The sequence below is a fragment of the Microtus oregoni genome, unplaced genomic scaffold, assembly GCF_018167655.1.
Source record: "Microtus oregoni isolate MIOR12 unplaced genomic scaffold, Mior012 000018F_ref0000195, whole genome shotgun sequence".
Classification (NCBI taxonomy): domain Eukaryota; kingdom Metazoa; phylum Chordata; class Mammalia; order Rodentia; family Cricetidae; genus Microtus; species Microtus oregoni.
In genome coordinates, this window is record NW_024543077.1 from 8,769,057 (window position 1) to 8,792,513 (window position 23,457).

Below are 23,457 nucleotides of genomic sequence, written 5' to 3' on the forward strand. Positions count from 1 at the left end.
GTATTACTGGAAAATTCCTCCAATTTGTTATAATGTGGTGATAAGCACTTGGTAGCATAAATAAAATGCTAGCCTGGCACTGAGAGCATTCAGAAAGACTGTGTCTCTATGGAAATGATGCTATGTGTATAAACACTAAAGGGAAAACCCCAAATGGAAACTATAGACTAGAACTTTGAAATCCTTGATACCTTAAATCTGTAGAGTAGGCAAAGCCCGACCATGCTGTCCATGGTAGGAATGCCACAGATATTTTCCTGTTGCTTGATTCTGCATTTCCTCAAAATCCTCTATTGATGATACAATAATTTTAATTGAAAAATGACTCAACTCGCAGTTTTCTTTCAGTCTATGATTTGAAGTTGTAATGCTGAAGAAAATCTTTTGCATGGGAAGTAAAAGATATAAAACCTCGTTTGTAGGAATAAAACTTTATTTAGACTTCTGTTCAAGACTATTTTATCTAACAATTCCTCTAACAATAAGACTTTAATGTATGTCATAGGCAGAGACAGATGCTTTTATAATACAGTAAAAATAAAACATGAATCTTGAGTCTTGAAGAACCAATGACCATATAACAGATAATGTTTCTCAAGGTGAGAAACAGCCTCCTTCAGATTTATTTATAATTCTTAGAAGCAGTGCATTTTGCAGTTTGTAATAGATATGTATTGTTTACCTCAACATATGTCTCAAAATCTAAGAATGACTAAGCTATACATTTCAATGGATAGTATTTGAAAAGAGATATGTCTAAATAGCTATCACAGAGTTATGATGTATTAACAAGGTACTTCAATTACAGAAAACCATTTTTTGATAAACTATTAGTCCTTATTTGATCTGCAGATCATAAGATTCTTCTCATAGAAGGAATACTTAGTGAGAATCATCAAGAACAACTAAGCTGGAAACATAATTCTTGTCATTTATAGTGACACATTTTTAAAACTTTATGAAATTTTCTATTTAATGTAGAACTTACATATATATGTGTGTATGTATGTTTGTGCATACACTTATTTAGTTGAAAAATATAAGAACTTAAATAAATAGTGTATAATATTTTGATATAGAGTTTCCTAAACTTAAATTGCTTTAGATCAGAATATTATAAATATATATTATAAATTCATTTATAAACTATCAAACATGCCATTATCTGTATATAAATTTTAGAAGTCCTTCCACCACCCCCACATTAATGTCTTAGCATTGTAGCAGTGCATTCAATGGTGGAAGAAATTACTAACATATTTAAGGACACCGCTGAGCAGTTGACAATTCCCTCCCATGGTGGAACACCATTTACATTGTTAACATCCAGAGCAAATGCTCCTATTGAGACTTTAGTAAGACACATGATGCTCATAAAGTCCTTCTCAGAAACAGTGCTCATCGTCACATGCACGCACCTAATTCATCAAAATGTGTTTCAGGGCCATCTTCGTCTGTGACGGAGCACACAAGTCTTGCCTTTAAGAATGTGGTCCACTTGTTGACAAGACTACGTTGTCCACCAGTGTCATTCTGGAATCATTTTACAAACACAATTCAGATGATTGGAGAAACAATTGTGTATTACAAATTCAGCTAGAACGCTGGTTTTTAATTTATGGTTATCTAAAGATTAGAAAGTGTTACCCTCAATTTAAAAAAAGCAACTAGCATCTTTAGTATTTTTTGATTGATCTTTTATACTACGGTATCAGCAAGAAATGGACTATATGGAAATATAAGTATATGACTCAAGTTTTACAATATACAACATAAACAGTTATATCAGGTGAATAAATAACTGCCACTTGCCAAGGCAAATGTTTGTTCTCTTTGATGTATATGAAATTTACTGGATACAGTTGTAGCTTTCAGAGCTTACTATGTTCAGGAGAGTGGGCATATCCCACATCTGAAACCTCCAGATCATTCTATTTTATCCCCCACTGCTCAGCATGTTCACTTATACTTTGTATTTCTTAGTGGCTGATTTATTACATACATTTTTTTTCCAGGCAAATGCACAGGGCATGGACTTTTGCTCTTTCATATTATCTATCGGCAACTATTGTCTTCCTCTATGTCCAACAATCTTTTCATTCCTGCTAACTTTGCTATATTGACTCAAATAATTGAGAAACAGATGAGTTCTAGTCAATAGAATATCCCAATATTTAAAGATAAACAAACACTGGCTACTTCAATAAATACATCTGACAAACGAAATTATCACAAATAAGCCAAAAAAGTCTAAAAAAAGTATACAATAGATTGGATCAGAAATTTTTTCAGTGTTTTTTTTTGGTAGGGCTTATATACTGATACTTATTAAAATGTTAAAATATTTTCTTAATTTACACTGTTGCATGCTGCCTTTATGTTTTATAATTATGTTTTACTGAGATTCTGATGTATCTTATTTACAAGAATTATTTTGTTTTCTTTGGTAATTTACAGTATTCCATTTGTTTGACTGCAACACAGCAAATGGAATTGCAAAATTATCCAAAACTACTTCTATGTTTAAAAAAATAATCAAAATATTTCCTTAAATATTTTTACTGAAATGTGGTATAATTGTCTCACAAAAACTGTGAAATGCATGCTCTATAATATTCTTCTTTCTACTTTATTTGTTGGTAAAGGGTAAAAAAAACACTGAAATATTGGAAAACATATTACATAATTTGAATTATTTCATTAATTAAAATTTTCAGTGCACTTACAGGACATATTCTTGCAATCATGGAATGAATCTGTTTGGTGCTCCTATTGTTGTCTGTCAGTTTTTCTTTGAAGAAGAAATACACCTTAGCATCGTTTGGATCAGTACCATCCGGGATAACGTGTGCATCCACAAACATAGGTTCTTGCAAAAGAAGTATGAAGATTGTGTGAATGATAACAATCCACCTACTGCTCTTTTTTTTTTTTTTCTTTTTTAGTCTTTCAAGACAGGGTTTCTCTGTAGCTTTGGAGCCTGTCCTGGAACTAGCCCTTGTAGACCAGGCTGTCCTCGAACTCACAGAGATCCGTCTGCCTCTGCCTTCCGAGTGCTGGGATTAAAGGCGTGCGCCACCACTGCCCGGCAAAACCCTACTGCTCTTTGAAACAGACAGCAAGTGCATTCCTTTCCCAACAGCGATTAATTCACTCTTCACAGGCGAAATTTCAAAAAGCAGTCATTGTATATCAACATATCAAGGAGAGTGCCAAACATAACAAACCATAACTCTAGTGTGACAGACAAAAGCTTATCTCTGTCTGAAGGACACATAAGAAATATAGTAATATTGAGCTGAGCAGTGGTGGCTCATGCCTTTAATCCCAACACTCGGGGGCAGAGGCAGGTGGATTTCTGTGCATTTGAGGCCAGGCTAGTCTATAAGATCTAGTTCCAGGACAGGACAGGCCCCAAACCTACAAGGAAACCCTGTCTCAAGAGAGAGAGAGAGAAAGAGAGAGAGAGAGAGAGAGAGAGAGAGAGAGAGAGAAATATATATAGCAATATAAAAAATTCATTGCAACTTGAATATTATTTTAGCAGTTATTTCTATGGAATTTAATGTTTGTTTTACTTTTATGTTGGTTTTTAAATTTGGTGTTTATGTTTGAGTATATATAAGCTTGATTAAAACAGAATATGAATATGAAGGTCCAATCGGAACCAGATAGTTTTCTTCATTGGATAGTCACTTGCAATTGAAAAATTAGTTTTAGTCAAGATAGTCTCACTGGAGAAGCAAATCACTAAGGGCAGGCCATGTGCCTAGCAGTCAATGATCAACACAAAACTAACTTAGCTGCATCTTTGGAGGGTCTTTGTCCCCTAATATTAAGTCAATGAGGGAGTTGTTTGCTTTTACTTTTGTTTGATCTTACAGGTAGGTCGTTTGAATATATATATCATGGCTTCTGGCTTTATATTTTTATAGAACTGCTCTGTGTGTCTCACATCTATATAAATTTCTTGTGATTTTTCTTTGATTCTTTTTCATTCGTTGTTTTGTGCTATCCCAATTTATTTTCCTTTTACAATATTCTATTTTATTTTACTAATATTCCTTATATGTCTGTTTGTCTTCTTATAAGAGACAGAAATGGGGTGGAGCTGGATGAGAGAGGAGGTGTAAAAGAACTGGGAGGAGTTGGGGGGAGGGCAAACTGCAAACAATATATTGTATGAAAAAAAATCTATTTTCAATTAAAGGAAAAAGAAGAAATAACTTTAAGCGGTAAGGGTGGAGGGGGGAAAAGGAGGAGGAGAAAAAGGAGGAGGGGAAGAAGAGGAAGAGGGGAAGGTGAGGAGGGAGAGAAGGAGAAGAATAAGAAGGAGGAACAAGAAGATGAAGAAGATGGAGAACGAGGATAAGGAGAAAAAAGAAAAAGAAGAAGAAGAAGAAGGAGAAGGAGAAGAAGAAGAAGGAGGAGGAGGAGGAGGAGGAGGAGGAGGAGAAGAAGAAGAAGAAGAAGAAGAAGAAGTTGATACAGTATCAAATATTTGACTCTGTTTTTTCATAAAATACAGCAAATGAAAAGAAGAGAAAATGTTTCAAGGAAAAAATGTAGTCAGTGTAGACATAGAGGGTCTCCTTATTTCAGGAACAACACAACTTTTTAGAATATTCTATTTTCAGAAGTACTGGAGGAATAACTGGAAGAAGCAAGACAATCAATGCTTTCATCGCTGACCAATCAGCGAGATACAATGCTTAATTGTGGGGAGTCATGCTAAACTGCATCATTAACTAAACAGGCAATTTAGAGTGAGTTTGCAAGTTTACTGAGGCTGGAATGGCAAGCGCTCAGTGACTTCCTCCTCCTCTGCATGGCAGAAACAGACTGGAATCACACAGTAAAATTAACCTAGCCTCTTTTCAGGGTGTGGATACCTAATGACCTTGAGAGTCTGAAACAACTAAACAAGGGTTATCATAAAGTTATCATACCATCACAATTTAAAATTAGTCATGTTTTGAAGCAGTAATATGCCACTTTCTGTAATTTTAGCTTATTTGCATAAGCAAACACAAAGAGTTTCTGTGAATGATCCATCAGAAATATCTAAAGATGTGAGTTTGGTAGAATTCTTCAATTTAGAATTATGGAAATATAAAAGTGATTACAAGAACTCAAACCACATTTAACTGAATATATTACCATTTAACAAATGGAGGTAGGCACGATGGGTGCCACTGACATTTGTATTTACCTAGTTTATGACAATTATATTATCATTAATAAATTAAACAATTGGAATAAAAATGATGGCTATTTATTTGGCACATGGAATATAGAATTAGGACTATTTACATCAAAGCCCGATACTTTAGTTTTTAACTACTTTCCGTATTATCAGTGTAGTATTTAATGTTAGTTGAAGACAAGTTATCAAAGGGGAAAATGCAGTAAATGTTTTCTTACCACTCAGCCATTTTGAATTGTGCTGATCAGTTCGGACCGCATTCCTTTTAGTTAAACTCCGAAAAATAGCAGCGTCTGTTCCCATGAAATCTATGTACATTCCCGAGAATAGTTCCTCATCTATGAAAAAGGAGCCATTGTCAGAGATACTCTGATGCCTCTTGAACTTATCTTAAAGTTCAAGGAGGTTTAACTTAATACATCATTCCAATTGTTGGAATAGGTTTGCCGTTATGAATTAGTTAGTTATGAATTAGTTTCTGTTGCTCACCAAATTTAGAAAGGACTAGTTTTAACAGGCTGTTAATGTGATAACTTTGTAGTTATCAAATCCAAGGACTACTTGTTCTAAATTTTGATGTGGTATATCTTTCTGTATATTTGTTGCTTTAATTGGTTAATGAATAAAGCTCTTTTGGCCAATGGCTTATCAGAGTAAAGGTAATAGAGACATAGAAGGAGAGTAGGTGGAGTCAAGGAGACTCTATGTAGCTGCTGAAGGAGAAGACATGCCGGAAATTTACAGTCTTGTGACAATACACAGATTAATAGACGTGGGTTAATTTAAGATGTAAGAATTAGTTAACAAGAAACTTGAGCTAATAGGCCAAAGAGTCTTGCAAATAATACAGTTTCTGTGTGATTTTTCAAGTCTCAGCAGCTGGGAAAGAACAAGCAGTCTCTGTTTACAAATTTAGCAAGCAAGCAAAAAACTTGAATTTAGGATGATGTCACTCAACACACTGAATCTTCACATTTTCTTTTATAAGACATAAGAAATGAGTTATAAGCTATGGTCCTAAAAGTACTCATTACATATAAAACATCTCATAATTTACTTAATAGGGTGGACATAATACTTATACCATATTTATTTCTTGATTATACAGAAAGTAAATTAATATTATAAAAATATTTATAAGCAAACTAATCATTAAAACTCCACAATTTGATCTTTTAGTCTACAAGGTTCATAATAACATAAACATAGCCCACTTTTTCATCAGTAATTGTGCTGTAAAAAATAGTGATAGGGGAAAAAAAAACTATGTCTAAAATTAAATGAGCTGTCCAATTTGTCATAAGTGACCTATTTAGCTGTTTAACTTATATGTATGCATCTGTTCTCATTAAATCTACCCACATTTCCTAAAATACCTGTTGGATAGGGCAGACTCCAGAATGAAATGTTTCTAAAATGAGCTCATCAGGTTTTGAACTAGACCTCACCAGTTAAGGAGTTGGTATGATAGGCATTTTGTCATCAATTTCTCCTTCCCAGAAAGGATACAAAGCCCATGGCAACATTTTAGAGGGTGATAGCAAAGATAAGAATGAGACATTTTAAGCAGTCCAGCTGTTTAAATATTTGCTTAAATATCTATCATGTGTATACATGCATCAATTTTACAATTAAATCAATATAACACATGATTGTTCCCCATGTTGCTGTAGTTCATTAGTCATAAAATCATAGATTGCAAATCCCCACTGAGCACAGCTTTCTACTATATATACATATAATATGAGGGGCAGCAGGTAAGATACTCAGGTTGGCTTAGAGCTTTCTATTATTGCACATCACACAATCGATTCTAGCTTAAACCTTACGAGAGCCTGCATGTCAAACTAATTTCATTTCTTGCTCCATATCCTCAGAGCTTCTAATAGCAGATAACGAAATCCCTGCTTTACCGTGTAACAATGAATTCTTAAATAAGATTCTTCTCTTTGGGAAGAATCTTAAGAGAGAAAAGTTTTCAAGATTTCTTTGTAGAGTTTTATGCAAATATAAACTTGTGCCCTTTTACTTACTTAAAAAATACTTTGCTATCTAATTGTTTATCACTCATTCACAAAGCTTCAGGAATTCTGTGAGAAGTTCTTTAAAGAATAACACCTGTCTTCTTTGTAGTACTACATTAAGTACTCTAAATAGTAGATAAGATACAGCAACTGTGTTGTAAAATCCTGAATTCTAATTCAAAATGCTTCTTGGCAAAAATGGAAAGAAATATTTCAAATATCTGTAGGATTTAATGATCAAATAGAAACAGCAAACCCTTACAACACAGTGGCCCACACAAACTATTAGAGGTAATTTTAGGGTTATAACCCACTGGAAAGGAAAGTAAATACACACTTGTTTAGGTTCATTATCTTCTCATAGTTATCTTTAGGATTTGTAATTACATTAACTAATTTTTAAGCTGTGTGGGTTCTTTATTATTTAACCCACCCTCCCTCTTTCTCTTTCTACTTACTGATCATAACAGAAACAGTGTTCACATTGGGGTTGAAGGAGCATCGCCCTTTTCCAGATTCACACTTAGAGTCGATCATGAAAACTTGGTCCTTTGTAAACAGAAAAAGGGTATCAGATGATAATGATACAGTATCATAAGTACAATGAAATATAATTATAACTAAAGTATATAAAAAAGAATTATTTAATAAATCAAGATATTTTTATAAATACTTCCTACTCCTGTGTCTCCAATTTGTATATTAAGACTCAGCTGTCCTGTCAGAAGAATCCATCTGTAAATTAGGCTCTAACCTAACTTAGAGTTAGCAAGACTAACTCTCATCGCATTTTAAAGCCCCAAGAGCTGTAAACCATGCATATGAGTTAGATATAAGCATGCGTTACCCTTAGATCAACATCATTAAAAGCCACTTGGAAATCTAAAATCATTATACATATAATAGATGTATTTTTATACAAAGGAAGAAAAGTAACAACCGTGGTATAATGTATGCAATGATTATAATGTTTCTAAAATGAGATTTTTAAAAACTAAAATTCCACGTTACTACTTAATTTTTGTGTAACACATTGTACAAGATTTAAAATGGTAATGTATATTAAAATATAATCTGTTCAATTATCTGTTTTTTTAAAAAAAATGGTCATCTGCTGTTTCCCTGAATATTACCCAAACACTACAGATACAATAAACAAGATTACAGAAGTCTTGGGTGTTGAGTAACTTAGATTCTGAATGAGAAAGATGGAAACTAAAGAGAACAAAATACAGACATCAGTTATGTAAGATTCTGTTCCATGCTTAGTAGAAGAAGTGTGCAGAGAGACAGAATAGGACCGACATGATTATCAGGCAGTAAACCCAGTCTCACCAATTAATTGGTGCATGGTAAGCAGCACTGAGAGAGTGACTTTATAAATAAAGATGCTGACATTTTCCATCTATCAACTTAGTACAAACTATGACTGAATTACAAGGGCAAAAAAGTGGAAACTTTGTGGATTACATCAGATGATGGAGAACTGTAATTATCAAGTTAAGTTTTTTAAAACTATCCTGAATAAATATAGTCTCATAATATTTTCTGAATGCAGAGATAAAATGACCAGAACTCTGCTTAAGAAATGACTGATTATACTTCTTCTGTAGGGTGATTTGGGAAAGAAAATATAAAATAAGGTGCTTGAATCAAGAAAATGGACTGTGCTTCCACCCTAGAAGCAGATACACAGTGCAACACTGAAGAGACCCAGCAAGTTGTTTGTGTATAGACACACACACACACACACACACACACACACACACACACATGCTTTTTCATTTTTATGTATCTGTGATAACAATGGTTAAAGAAGAGGAGTCCATAAATCAATCATAGGCAATCATAGCTAAGTGGAGCCAAAACAATCCAGATTCAGCCTCCTGACACCTGGCACATCTGCTTTCCAAAGAAAATAATTACAAAGAATAAAGAAAATAAGAAAATTTAATAATCTTGGTTGAGATCCTAGAGGCTGAAACAGATTTCCCTAGATAAGCCGGTGTTGGCACTGGAGTAATTGATGAAACAGGTACCAGGTGTTCTCTGATGGCCCATTTCTCCATTACTCAGTCCCCCTCTTCTCTATGTGATTATAATTACAGTCTAGTTAAAGTCAACATTGGGAAATGTGGTGAAATATTAGTCATCTATTTCAAGCAGAAATAAGGCTCTTCACCTAATTTCCTAAGAACTCAGCCCTATTCCTCCCAGATCATTAAGCCTTTCTTCTTCCATTTCCCTTTTGATTTACAATATTAAATTCAATACTTTCAACTTTCCTAAGTTTTGAATTGGTTTTACTATGGCATTTCTGTACCTACCGTGTTAATCCTCTCCTAGCTCCATTCACCTGTTCCCACACCCCTCTGCCATGGGGTACTCTTCCCTTACAGATTTCTTTCCTCAGGTATTCCATTACCATCCATGTCTCTTTCCCCGTCATAATCCACTTTCATTTTAAAGACCCACTGCCCCTACACGTATAAAGTTTAAATTCTATGATCTGCTTGGGAGTTGAACATGCAGTATTTATCTTTCTTCCTTTGATTTCAAAGTTAATATGACTAGCTGTTTCCACGTCCTGCTGGGATGATTTCCCTATCACAACGGCATGGAGCTAACTAAACCTTTTCTCTGGTATCTTGTTGTTTGCAAAGTATTTTTCACAGCAACAGAAAAGAAACCAAGATAGAAACCTCTGGATATCTATCCAGAAGTAGAAAAGTTGGGTCATAGGTAGCTCCACTTTTAGCTTTTTAGAGAAACCTCCATGCTGGCCTCTCTAAGTGACCTTGTGAATTTATGCTCCCATCAACAGTGACTATGAAGTTCATGTTCATTGGGTCCTCACCAGTTTTTGTCCATATACAAATAGCAAACTTGCCAGAAAGAAATTAAGAGAAATACTTTATTCACAAAGCTCGAGGCAAACAACCTCTACAGTGAAGTCTAGGATACTGAGGAGAGAATTTGACAAAGACACTAGGAATGGAAAGACCACATGTGCTTATCAACTAGCAGAATTGACGTTGATCACATGCATGTGGCCCCAATGCTCAGCTCAGTGCATCTGGCAGCATTCTTCCAAAATGCCTACTTTCCCTTTAAGATTGTGAATATTTCGGTAGAATTTTGAGTCCCATTTAGAAAAAAAAATTGAGATCCAATGATAATTATTCAATTAGTCTTTAATGACTATGTTCATTTAATTATATATGTGTATCTATAAAGTATTTGTACAAAATGTAATTCAATAAAATGGAGTACAGCAAAATCTTTATTCAACATTAGAAGCAAAGTAAATTGGTTTTTACTGAAGAAAAGTTTATAAAGGATATTAATGGTGATATTTGTGGGTTTTCCCATAATTCTTATCTTTAACAGTCAAATAAGACATGACTTAAGAACTGGACTTTCTAAATTTAAGTTAAATAACAAACTAAACTGAAGGGGGAGAGTCTTCTGTTTTGTGTTAATTTCATTGGTTAAATAAAGAGACTGCCTTGGCCCTTTGATAGGACATAAAATTAGGTAGGTGGAGTAAACAGAACAGAATGCTGGAAAAAAGAAGCTGAGTCAAGGAGTCACCATGATTCTCCCACTCCAGACAGACGCAGGTTAAGATCTTCTCTGGTAAGCCACCTCATGGGCTACACAGATTATTAGAAATGGGTTAGATTAATATGTAAGAGCTAGCCAATAAGAGTCTGGAACTAATGGGCCAAGCAGTGTTTAAAAGAATACAGTTTCCGTGTAATTATTTCGGGGCATAAGCTAGCCATGTGGGCGGCTGGGTGCCGGGGACACAGCCCCGCCGCTTCTATTACAACACTAAATGTAGTTTTCAATAATTTAGCTTCTAAAATAATGTTTTCAGGGAAATAATGCAGCTAATTGAAGGAATGGAGAATGGGGATGGCTCCTTATTTCTGCACAGTGCTAGTCCCAGCCACCGTCCTAAGATAACAGGGCAGCCTTTGACACCACAGATCCCCAGATGACCTTACAGTTGACAGAATACGAGTTGACTGCCTAACTAGTATTTAGCAAATACCATACTGTAACAACTCATATCACCATATGGAATAAAAGAGTAAGGTGAGAATGAACTAGCATTGGGTAATGTTAGTTTTAAACAAAAGCACGATTTATCAACTTACAAAGCTTTCTTCAACAAAACATTTCATATCCTGCTTTAAACACCTCTTAAATTACATACACATAACGTGTACCGAAGTTAAAACATAAGAATGAATATATATATAATTATGAAAGCAAGTACAAACACATTATTTCTGTACTTTAGTGCTTTATATTTAATACAACTATAAATTTATCATTTTCCTTTATTTTACAACCTGTATATTCAGAAACAAGTAAACATGTTTAATTTGAAAGACAAAAGAGTGTAATTTAGCTTGTGTTGGCAGACAAAATCAAAATGATATATATACATGTGTTTGTAAAAACATGATAATATTTTACTGTCATTGAATTCCCATGTTTTTAACTCTGAAATGGCATCAAGCATCAGACATTAACACCCAAGTGAACAAAGTGAGCCCGTCAGGCTTACCTCGGATCTCCTTCCCCTGTTTAGGTAAGTGCACACCGGGCTGAAAGCGCCACTCCCGCACACATAAAGGTGAGTACGGTTGAAGGTCTGGATGACACGGACGAAATTCCCACAGCCATGCTGGCAAAAGGAAAGCAGCTAGTGAGACCGTGCCCTGTTTCCACCCACGGCAGCTCTGTTTCCACCCACGGCAGCTCTGTTTCCACCCACGGCAGCTCCGTTAGCCTGAGATGTGACGTAGGCGGTAGACATGACGTGATACCTGCTCTCGTCTGTATCATAGAGAAATTTCCTAAACTTGTAAATGCCCTCAGGAAACACTCGTTTAACTTACGGAAATAAGAAATCAAATGTTGAGACTTGGCATCCTGAAATATTCAGCTACTCAGCAGTAGTTCCAACACTATTGCAGAAAGAGGACCTTACACCTCAACAGAGATTTGAAAAACGTAAGCCAGGTGATTTCAGAACTCCAGGCATTTTCAGTGAACAGAATAGACCAAACCTTCTATTCTTATAGAGTTCGGGTGAACAAACATTGCTGTTCCTATTTAATTCAAAGACTTGTATGAAAATGCTCTCAACACACCCATCTATCTGATTTAGATATCATTTGCATATTTACTTTCTAACTACTCAATGCTTTTGTTAAGAGAACTTTTCAAAGATAACAATAACAGAACAGCTTGGTTTATTCCATTCATCTGTTTTCTGAACAAGCAGCCAACTTCATGTACTGATAAAAATGATCTTTTTTTATGTTGAAATGCTTCATACTCCGTTTCAGGTTTTTGTTGATAATTTTCTTGTGTATGTGTGGGTGTGTGTTTATGTTTATGTGTGTTAAACATGTGTGCTTCTGCATGGAGACATGATTTAAATGTTAGGTATCTTCCTCTATCTCTATTCATGTTATCACCACGGCAGAGCCTCTCAATTGAACCCAGAATTGACAGACATGGATAACATGGTTGGATTACCTCAGAGAATCACATCCACCCTCTGAGCACTAAAATGACAGGTGGCCAGGCTTAAGGCCCACCCAGAACAGCATTCACACGGCCTCTCTGGATTTGAACTCTGGTCCTTACACTTGCCGTTTGCATTGTAAGTGCTGTAACTGCTCAGTTATCATCCAAGCCGATCCTGTATAAATGTGTATGCTCTAAACTTCAGAGTTTGTTCTACAAGCTTAATCCTTTTATGTGATCGAGTCCAGCTAGCAAGGGATGATTAAGGTTGCGTTCCACGAAGCCTGAAGTCTCAAGTTTCATCCCCAGAACCCACAGTGTTAGAAAAACACCTCTGAAAACTTATTCTCAGCCCTCTACTTGTGTTTGCACTTGCTCCCACAAATACATTCACACACAAAAACAAGTAAATGAAAAAAACATAGTACAAACATACCACTACTTGTCTGCTTAGTTTTCCTTAAATTACCACACACACACACACACACACACACACACACACACACACACTACAGACATATTTGAAATGATGTTGTGTTCATTCACATTCCATACCATCATGAGTTCCCAATGGTGAACATGGCTACCCTGTCCAACTGAGGGAGGAAAGCCACCTTACAATAGCTGAAGAGCTGCTGCTTCTATGAAGAATGGTGGAATCATTCTCTCTACCCTGGGTCCCCACCAAATACCTTTTTTATTTTTTTTTAAGACTGTTTTTCACCAGACTCCAGTTAAACTAAATTGGCAAGGATGTTATTGCTCTGCTTCTAAATTTCCTGCTACCTTGCAGCAGTTTGTGAGCTCTCTGTGGCCAAATTAATCATCCCAAACTTTGCCACTGAAATGCTCATTACTTTTGCCGATTATAAATTAATCAAGCCTGAGACAGAAGGATATACCTGTACAAAGTTATTTTCTCTCAAAGAATTTTATAGAAAAAATTTCCTCTGAAGTATAATTTGTATAATAAAGGCTATAAAATATTTCAAGCAGTAGTGTCTCCCTGGATAGTCTACAATACATGTTCCTTTTTCATATCTAGGTGTGTTGCATATCCAGTATTTATGTTACTACAAAGTAGAACAAAGTACAATGCAAAAATAGGAGATAAACTTGATTTAAACATTTATATTATTTTATATATTCCATCAGTTTTGTTTAATATTCATTTCTACTTGTCAAATGGTATAAATTTCTTTTTGTGATGAGAATTTTAAGATGTTTCTACTATGTACTATTAATCATACTATTAACCAGTCTTTAATTCTAATGTCAAAGAAATTAATCCTTAAATTCTAGGCTACACACTTTATTTTAATGTGAAGACAGTAACGATCTTTGTTAAATATACAGTGTTGTGCTTGACACCTATTTTTAGATTTACCTGGAGATGAATTATATAGCTAGAATTGATAACATAATACCCCGAAGAAACGGTAAAACCAAAGGGTGGTGTGTATATAACATGCCTTATGTCAAGATTTGTGAGCAAAGAGACCCACGCTTATATTTTTCACATTCATGATCAGTCAGTCTGGAATTTTGTCCTGATGACCTCATGATAAAACATGAATTTAGTGCAAATTTAGAGAGGAAAGGTTACATCTGCCATATCTTAGGATCTGTAGACAATTTTCTCTGGTAAATTGTTGCTATACTAAAAGGAAAATGTCAACAACATAGTTTTATATTTGAGATAAAACTATATCACTTCAAATTTCTGCATGTGTCTATTATGGATATACTTTTGTTATCACATATGTCTAAGTGTCTTATAATATATAACTATGTTATATATTTTATCATTAGTACCTCCCAGGATGCTCAGTATTTAGCTTTGTTACTGGCATGTGCTCTAAGTGTATATTTCTTCTTTACATGAATTCTTTTTTTGTCTTTCTAAAACTCTGTTCCCTTCAGAAAAATAAACCACAGAGGCTCTTGTTGTTTTTAATTTTCCAAATTCACACAAGGAGCTACTATAAGGAAGATTTTGAAGCACATGAATAATATTTAATCCATACTTTCCTGTACATTGTCGTACATGCATGCATTAAGAACTCACTTTTCTTTTCAGTATTTAGTACTTACACAAACCTAGTATCTTCGTGTCTTTAAGATTTTCATCCACATACATAGACTGCCTTAACTCTTACAGCAATATTTCAATTAAGTAGCCGACTTTCAATGTATTAATAAGAAAGTTGATTTCCAAAAGAGACTAAATAGAGTTTCTTAACCTCAGATGGAGACTGTGGCCACTACCAGTGTCCGGATTTCTGTAGCATTTTTGCTAACAGTAGACAATCTCTTACCCCGTCATACCCAGTCAGCCTCCCACCTCTTCCTCCCCAGAACAACGTGATGCTGAACAGTTGAGCTGATCATTGCCAGCCCCATCTCTCAGCTCTGCTTTTCCATTGCCGAGCATCAGTTCCTGACCTTATTTCTAACCTAAACTGTGGTATAAATTCTCTTCAACAAATATTTGTTAAGGCACTGTATCTAGGTTTAGCAACACTTGAATGCCAGGCCAACTTTCTCCATTCAAATATATATTATGCTGTGGTAGAATCCATGGAGCCGTCATGGGATTGCATACGAAAACATACATGAACCCATTCATATATGAACTCGGTATAAAGTTTTAGCAGAAGTATAATTTCATCTGGGTCTTGCAGAATAGTCTTTGCACTAAAGATGAATAAAAAAAGAATTTTCCTAATGAAAATCACATAATCAGTAAACAAGGCACGGGGCTGGAGAGATAGCACCCTAGATTTTTCATGAGACTTGAGTCACATTAGGTGGCTCACAACCGTGCATAGCTCTCATTCCAGGGTATTGGACATCTTTTCTTTTTCTTTTTTTTTTTTGGCCTCAGCAGGGAGTTACACTCACATACACAATCACACACTGATAAACACAAACACACACACACATACACATATACACACACATGTAAAAAATGCAAAAGAAAACCAATTCCATGAGTTGATGAGAACTTTCTTCTTTTTGTCTCTTTCTTTGTCGAGTGACTGTCCTAGAGAGGTAAGTGTGATGCAGAGCCGTGTCATGAACAAGGAAACAATTGGAGTGGTTCTCTCATCATGCCATTGTCTTCACACGGGCAGGAGAGATTCTGATAGGAATGTGTAATAATCAAATGAGCAGGCCACAGAGCCAGGGACCTGGATTTAAACCTTGGCTTAAGCTTTTTCTATGTGTTAATAAGTCTGTGATTCAAATTTTGCATCAGTAAAATAGCAGTAATAACATTTGCTTTGAGCAATATATTAATAAGGCTGTGGGAACACTTTTATTTGGGCAGGCCATCTGTCCTTCCCAATTAGTGCTGGCTCTCTTCACAATACTAATGTGTAAAAGTTTTGCTATTGGGCACTTAAGTGGAAATAAATAACAAAGATGCCTTCTTCATTTTCTTTGGGATTATGATTACATTACTTCCTCCTTCTTTCTTCACTCCAGTCTTTGCTATGTACCTCTGCCTTTTCTCTCTTTCAAATTCATGGACTTTCTTTTCTTTAATTGATGTTGTGAATATGTGAGTGTTTACATATACATACACACAAACACACACACACATATATACATACATATATATATATATATATATATATTTGAAGGCTGATCCTTTGGTATTTGATAATCATTTTGTGTGTTCTTTGGCTAGAGTTGTGATCTCAAGAGCATTCCCTATCTTGGTCAGGGTTGTCCAAGAGACTCCAAAAACATACATGTGCATGCATATGTATATATACATACACACATATATATTTTGGTATATTACATGTATATGGGGATTTCACTTCAATAATAAGCAAAATAAAAACCCTATAATGGCTCCATGGATCATACTATTATATATATGTGTGTATATATATATATATACACACACACATACATGTGTATGTATATGTATGTATACATATACATAATACCCAAGCATATTATGTATAAATGAATATTTCAGCCCATCACATTGTAGAAAGCATAGCAGGGTGGCAATGTAGTCGTGGGAGATTGTGGTAGCAAGCATTCACACAGCAAGGACCAAAAAGGGGATAAAGAAGTCTAGAATCAAAGATAGGTACAATTTTCAAAGGGAAGTCTCTAGTGACCTATTATGTCAAGTGGGCATCTTCTAAAAACACCATAACCTTCAAAATAGTGCCCCAAAATGAAGAGTGAGCCATTCAAAAACAACCTTTTGAGGGGTATTTTAGAGCCAGACCACAATACGCGGTATGTTTATCCTGGTTTTTGTCAGGTAATGGAAAGCATCCCTTCCATCCTTGTCCAATGAGAAGACCATCATCTATGCTGAACCAATTCAAGAACTATGCCTACAGTCTCTAAATTGTATGTTTAAACAGACCTATGTCATTACTTTATAAAGTTAACTTCTGTCGGTTAAAAGATTAAAATAAAATAGCCTATGTCCTCTTTAATTGAACAGAAAATTTGCTGTATTTCCACTATGATAAATTACCCTCAATATAAATAATTATTGTAGAATATTTATTATCTGGTATAATGTTTAAAATGCTGCTGGATTTGACTCTCTTGCCCCTTATCTTGGGAAAGTATCTCCTGTAGCACTGACTACCCTTTAGCTAACTCTTTTTCTACTGACAACTCGGCCTCTGATCCAAGGGCGGGGATTAAGGGAGGGTGCCACCATGCTTGGCTTCCATAATATTGGGATAGGACACAAAGGATGACTTATATGCTAGGCATACACTTGCAAACTAAACTATGTTCCTATCATCTCCTTTAAAAATAAGTTTATTTACAATTTGATATGGATTTCATTTACAAATGAAATTTCTGTAATATGAATTCTGGTTTCTTTCTGTTGTTTTTCTGGACTTTTACTCCCACTTTCTATTTTACTTAAGAGACGATAAATATATTTAAAAAAAAAACATAGCAAACTGTTTTTCTGAAATACATACATTTTCTCTAGGGATTGCTAGTCTAAGAGCCTTAGCAAACTCCTCATCTACCATGTCACATCTCCAGTACCTAATAAACTCTTTGAACAGAATCCCTTGCTTAATTGCCTTCCTTGCTATTCCGAACTTGTTTAGATTTGATGAAGTTTTCTAGATGCAAATCTGGGCATAGTGGATAATGACATTTGCCACACAGCATTTCCAATTAGTGCAGAGAGACATATTATTAAGAGTCGGTGCAGTAAGTGGTAGGGCATTTCAGGAGCACACACAGGAGGAGCTCCAAGTCCAGCAGTGGTAAGAGAAGATTTTCTAGAGAACAGCCAGTGTACCGTGACCAGAAGGTCTCAGAAGATGGTTTGAAATTCAAAAATCCCGAGCAATTGGAGTTAATACTCAGATACAGCATAAATCAAAAGGATGGGGGAAAAAGAGGATTTAACTTAAGTGAAGCTTCCTATTGTTGATATGAAACACAGGGTAATGTTAAAAGATATAGTTAGCATGGTTTCTCTCAAACCTATCAAAGCAAGCTTTGCAAAATATCCCAGCTTCACTGTTATTTGCCTTGTGTCTTTGTAGCCCTTCTGTTCTCTCCCAGCAAGACATGCAATTTCGCTGTGAAGATCAGGGTCTAGGGTTGCTGTTCTCCACCAGACGAGGGCCATGGCACTCACACTCGGTACTAGGTTCTCATTCTCTTTACTCTCTCAGATTTTTAATCTTTAAATCACGATCATTTCAATTTCTATTTTGCATAACTGAATAGCTTGCAAGATTCGAATGGAACACATAGAACAGCGCCTGGTTTGTTCCATTAAATTTGAGTATGGTGTCTCATAATTGTTACATATATGTCTAATCATTCTTGTGTAGTGAAAAGCCATGTATGCATACTGCCTTCAACTCATTAACACAAAAGCTGTTCATAATCACTGGTTTTCACAGCTTTTAAAAAGTCAATCAGGGTGAATTGGGAAAAGCTGTGGTAGGAGGATGGCTACAGCCAAAACATGTGTGAAACTCCACTAATAAAAAATACTCAAGTACAATGTTTTAAAAGGTGAAATGCTATGTTATTGGGTAGCAACTATTTCAACAGTGTGAAGATATTTGCAAACACTTGGTGTCAATGAAAATTAAAATAAAATACATTGTCTATAGAATGTTCAAATAGCTGTTTCTCATTGGTGAGTTCCCACTGGCCTTGTCTCCTTGACATCAGATTAACATGAGGTCTCTGTAAGGACTGCACACATAGGACACAAGACATATTTATTACAAAGTCTCTCCTACACAGATAAAGTAGGTAGTTGAAAAAATCTCATAGATTATTATTTCCCAGAACTCAACATTTTTATCTGGAAAAGCAAAACCTCTCCTGTTTAATCATAAAAATGCATAGGACAGATCTCGTCATGGATGGCTTCTCAATTGTGTAGCTATTGGACATAGAGAAGAATTCACTATTCCAATGCTTGATATTACAGCATAATAGAATTGTGGGGAATTGTTAAGCCCATACTGAAGACTTTATCAGATAAGTTTTAATTATCACATAATAGATTTCTATTTTGCCAAAGGGAGAAAGAGGTCAAATGACTTGGCTAGACGCTTGAGATGAATAAAGATCACTTTTTGGAAAAGGAGTATACAAACGTATCTACAGTCTACATACTTGCCCTGCAGCAACTGCAGTCAATTGGAAATGCAAACCTTCCTGAACAAAACATCTGGAAACTCAGTAACATCGCCATGGGATATGATTGTGGTCAAAGGAAGACATGATCAGACATGCTTCAGTGGGAAATGTCTTCACTAGCAGAGAAAGGAGAATGGTTCAACTCGTGCCCAGTTATTAGAAGAATAGCTTAAGGAAATCGCCATTCTCCACAGCACAGCACCCTGCTTTGTTTTGCTTTGTTTTGTATTTCCCTGAAAGGCTAACAAAATGTACATTCTCCCCTCGCCTGGATTTCCACCCTCTAAACTTCCTTTAGATTGTAACTATATGTTCTCATGTTTCTTCTTCCTCTTTTAAGTTCTGTTAACTGAATGAAATATAAAATTGAAAATGTAAGTATTAGAGCTGAGTCACTCCTAGTCATGGTTCCCAAGAACGCTTGTGGAATAATACACAGATGGTTAAGGACCCATCTTGAGTAGGGGTCCTTAACCTTCCTACTGCGGCGACCCTTTAACACAGTTCCTCATGTTGTGTTGACCCCAACTATTACTACTTTATAATCCTAATTTTGCTGCTCTTATGAATCTCAATGTGAATACCTGTGTTTTCCAGTGGTCTTAAGTGATCCTTGTGAAAGGGTTGTTGATTCCCCAAAGGGGTGATGACCTATAGGTCGAAAAGAGCTGCTTAAGGCTCTTGCCTTGACTTTTCCCAGCCTTTATGGAAGTTTAGATCAGACACTGCCTTGAGAGTCAGCCATACTAAAAAAATTATTTCATTATGAATTAGTTCCCCCCCCCCCCCCATGACTAACTTGTCTCAGTGCCTCTCCATAGCACTTACACTTAATCCTTTCAGAATCTCTTGTGTGGTCAGCCAAACATTTCTGAACACAAAGTTGAGGCTACTACTTCATATGATCCTCTCAAACCTGGATGTGTGTGTGTATAAACACACTAGATTTTCTATATAATAGCCATATTTCTATTGCATTCCTTAATTTAAATCTATTTTCCTGCTCACTAAAGGCAAGTTAATTTTTTTCAATTAGATAGGGTTAAAAAAACAAAATTAAGTCTGTGTTTATAAAAATTATATATTTAGTAACTAGAATTATGCTATATAAGCAACTGGTTTATAATGTTCTTTATCAAATGAATAACTGAGCAAAAATATTGAATAGAAGTCTTTTACAAAATTATTTATGACAGTGTATATTTTTGATACTTAGGTCCATTATGATATTTTTCATGATTTGAGGGAAAAATGTGAATGATATATATGCAGGATTGTGTTGATGAAAAATCAGTTAAATGCATTTCTTATGGAATATTCAAGAATAATTTGACGTCAGTGACAGAAAGTCATTCATAGAAATCAATATAGGTCCCTTGCTTGACTCTTTCCACTGAAGCTGGTGTAAGGGACTCCAATTTGTACAAGTCTTGCACTTCACATTTGTCTATGTGTATACCTGTTTTCATTGTGGTTGGTAATTATTTCACTTGACAAATGTACTGTTCATCACTGTGGACTTATTTATCTGGAGTGTGCAGGCTCACGACTGTTTTTTCACTGAGAATCCTAGGAATAGTTCCCATAGTATCTAGAAGCTACTCCAGACGCTCACATTAACATTCTTCCAGCAGCCCGCTGAGAATTTTGCAGGTTGCAGTCACTCAGAAAAAGGTTTATTGGTGAAATCAATCATGAAAAGTGTCTGCATTAAAGAATGAAAGCAAGGCAGGAAAGTTTAACCAGTCAGGAATTCTAAAGTTACAGATGGCCCAAGAATTCCAGGCTTGTTGCATTACATTTTTAATATCTGTTCAGCCAAGGATCGCCAACATCATTAATCCCAGTCTGCTCTCACACCATATACATCTGAAGACTAAGTAGTTGGCGCATGCGTGTGTGTGTGTGTGTGTGTGTGTGTGTGTGTGTGTGTGTCTGTGTGTGGTGATATTTGTGTGTATGTGGTATATGTAATGACTGTATGTATGATGTAGGCAGTGGGTGTGTGATGTGCATGTGTATGTATGAATGTGTGTGTCTGTGTGTGTGTATGTAGTATGACTGTGTGTGGAAGTAGGTATGTTTGTAGGTGCATGATGTATGTAAGTAGGGCGCTGTACATATATGTATTGTGTGTGTTTTTATGTGGTGTGTGTCTGTGTGTGCTCTTCAACTACTTACTGTAGGATCTTTGCCAGCCATTTTGCATTCTTCAACTTTGATTGCTGATGCTGGCCAGAAAACCTGCTCAGGAAGAAACATAAAGTTTGTATAATCTCAGTCAGGCACACAGCAGCCCACCATTCTTCATGTGCTTTTGACTATGTAGTTTCTGTAAGGTGTTACTATTTTTGTTTTTCCTAATTCTTCATTTAGCTTCAGAATTCAAGCTATTTGACTATTATCCTGTTTGACCATTTCATTTTTGCTCATCCAGTTTTCTTTAACAAAACCTGTTCCGGAACACATGGACATCTATAATTATGTATTTAAATAAAATTGTTACAAACATAAGTGTGCTAAATACAATGCACATTTTGCCTGTTGGACTCACACTTTTGTCCCATTTATATCATTATGAATTATGTTTGTTGTCTATATTAGCTGAGTATTACCTTTGGTAAACAACACAACCAGACTGACAGATTTAATAAAGTGAGTCTTCATGTGCCTCAACAATGTAACACATGCAATGAAACCACAGCCCCTGTGAAGCACTGTGCTGACATTCTAAATTGCTGCTGGTCCAGAAAAGAATAAATTTTGAGTTGTCATCCTTTAAAATAATAAATGCAAAGTGTCTTATTTATGATAAACATCATTAACACAGTTTTGCTTTTTTTTACTTCATTGATGCTTGATTTTGCTTTCTTACTGCAAAAGAATGATAAATGTAGGTTATTCAAATATTGATGCAGCTAGCAGCTGTATTCCTCACCCTCTGTTGATTACATACAGAAGACATGCTTCTTCTTCCTTTTCTATCCAGGGTTTTCCTGGTAAACTTCCCCCACTCACTCCTTTTTCTTTTGAATGGATAAATATACAAGGAGTGTTTTTACAATCATTTGAGGAGTTCAAATCAATTTTTAAAACTTCTGAGACTTAATAGACTAAATATATTTATCAGCAGCAAAGTAAAAAGTAACTTTGGTGTGTGTGTCCTTCCAGGTGTCTAGTAGTTTCTCTTTTTCTAATCTAATATATATTATTTTTAATGTATTTGAATTCTTTTAAATACCTATAATGTCAAGACATCCCTCATGAAAATGACAAACTTACACTCAAAGGTTCTTGACTGATATTGTTGATATTCAAGGACAGGATGTGGTCTTTGCTCCCTACATATATCCGGTCTTGATCTTCATCCATCAGTAATATCCTGTAGTCTAACTGGTGGTGGGACAGGCTGAAATATTCAGAGGTCTTGGTTTCTCGGAGCTCTGAAATAGTGAATAAGAAAGAAATGGTAAACAGATTGCTTGGTTCTATAATTCTATATTTTTACTCAAAGCTTTACCAAAAATACAAAAACAACTTGCAAATCTTTCTTCTTTGATAAAGATGTTTCCACAATGCTACTTGTATCTTTACTATAACCAACAGCTTATACGTCAAACTAACTAAAGGGGAACTCATACCTGGTACTGTAAGCTTTGCCACCTACTTGTGGCTTAAGAAGACATAGATTCTAGACGTGAAGCTATTAATGCCATTTCCTGAAACTAATATTATTTCTAACAGTATTGCAAGCACTTAGTGTATTTCTCTCTTCTTTTAAAATAAGCTTTTTGCAACAGATGGAGACTACTACAATGATCCACAACTGGTCAAAATGCAGATACTAAGTGTCCATGGGATATCTAACCCTGATTAATACATCAGCGGTGCAACTTCTATACCTAAGGCACAGAAAACATTATAGGAGAGGCAGAGGAAAGATTCTAATACCCAGTAGCTCGGGATGCTTGTGGCTAGATAAGGGAAAAT

At 35.5% G+C, this 23,457-nt stretch overlaps 1 protein-coding gene across 1 annotated transcript in view; it reads right to left on the bottom strand.

Moving 5' to 3' along the window:
- LOC121458956 (semaphorin-3C-like) overlaps positions 1-23,457 on the bottom strand; it is a 150,925-nt gene that overhangs the window by 52,646 nt on the left and 74,822 nt on the right. Inside the window, exons 3-9 of the mRNA XM_041668397.1 lie at positions 22,750-22,910; positions 21,649-21,711; positions 11,813-11,932; positions 7,689-7,779; positions 5,425-5,544; positions 2,727-2,869; positions 1,419-1,533 (exon numbers count right to left, since the gene is read on the bottom strand). Coding sequence (XP_041524331.1) covers positions 1,419-1,533; positions 2,727-2,869; positions 5,425-5,544; positions 7,689-7,779; positions 11,813-11,932; positions 21,649-21,711; positions 22,750-22,910 — 813 coding nt within the window. The remainder of the gene's footprint in view (positions 1-1,418; positions 1,534-2,726; positions 2,870-5,424; positions 5,545-7,688; positions 7,780-11,812; positions 11,933-21,648; positions 21,712-22,749; positions 22,911-23,457) is intronic.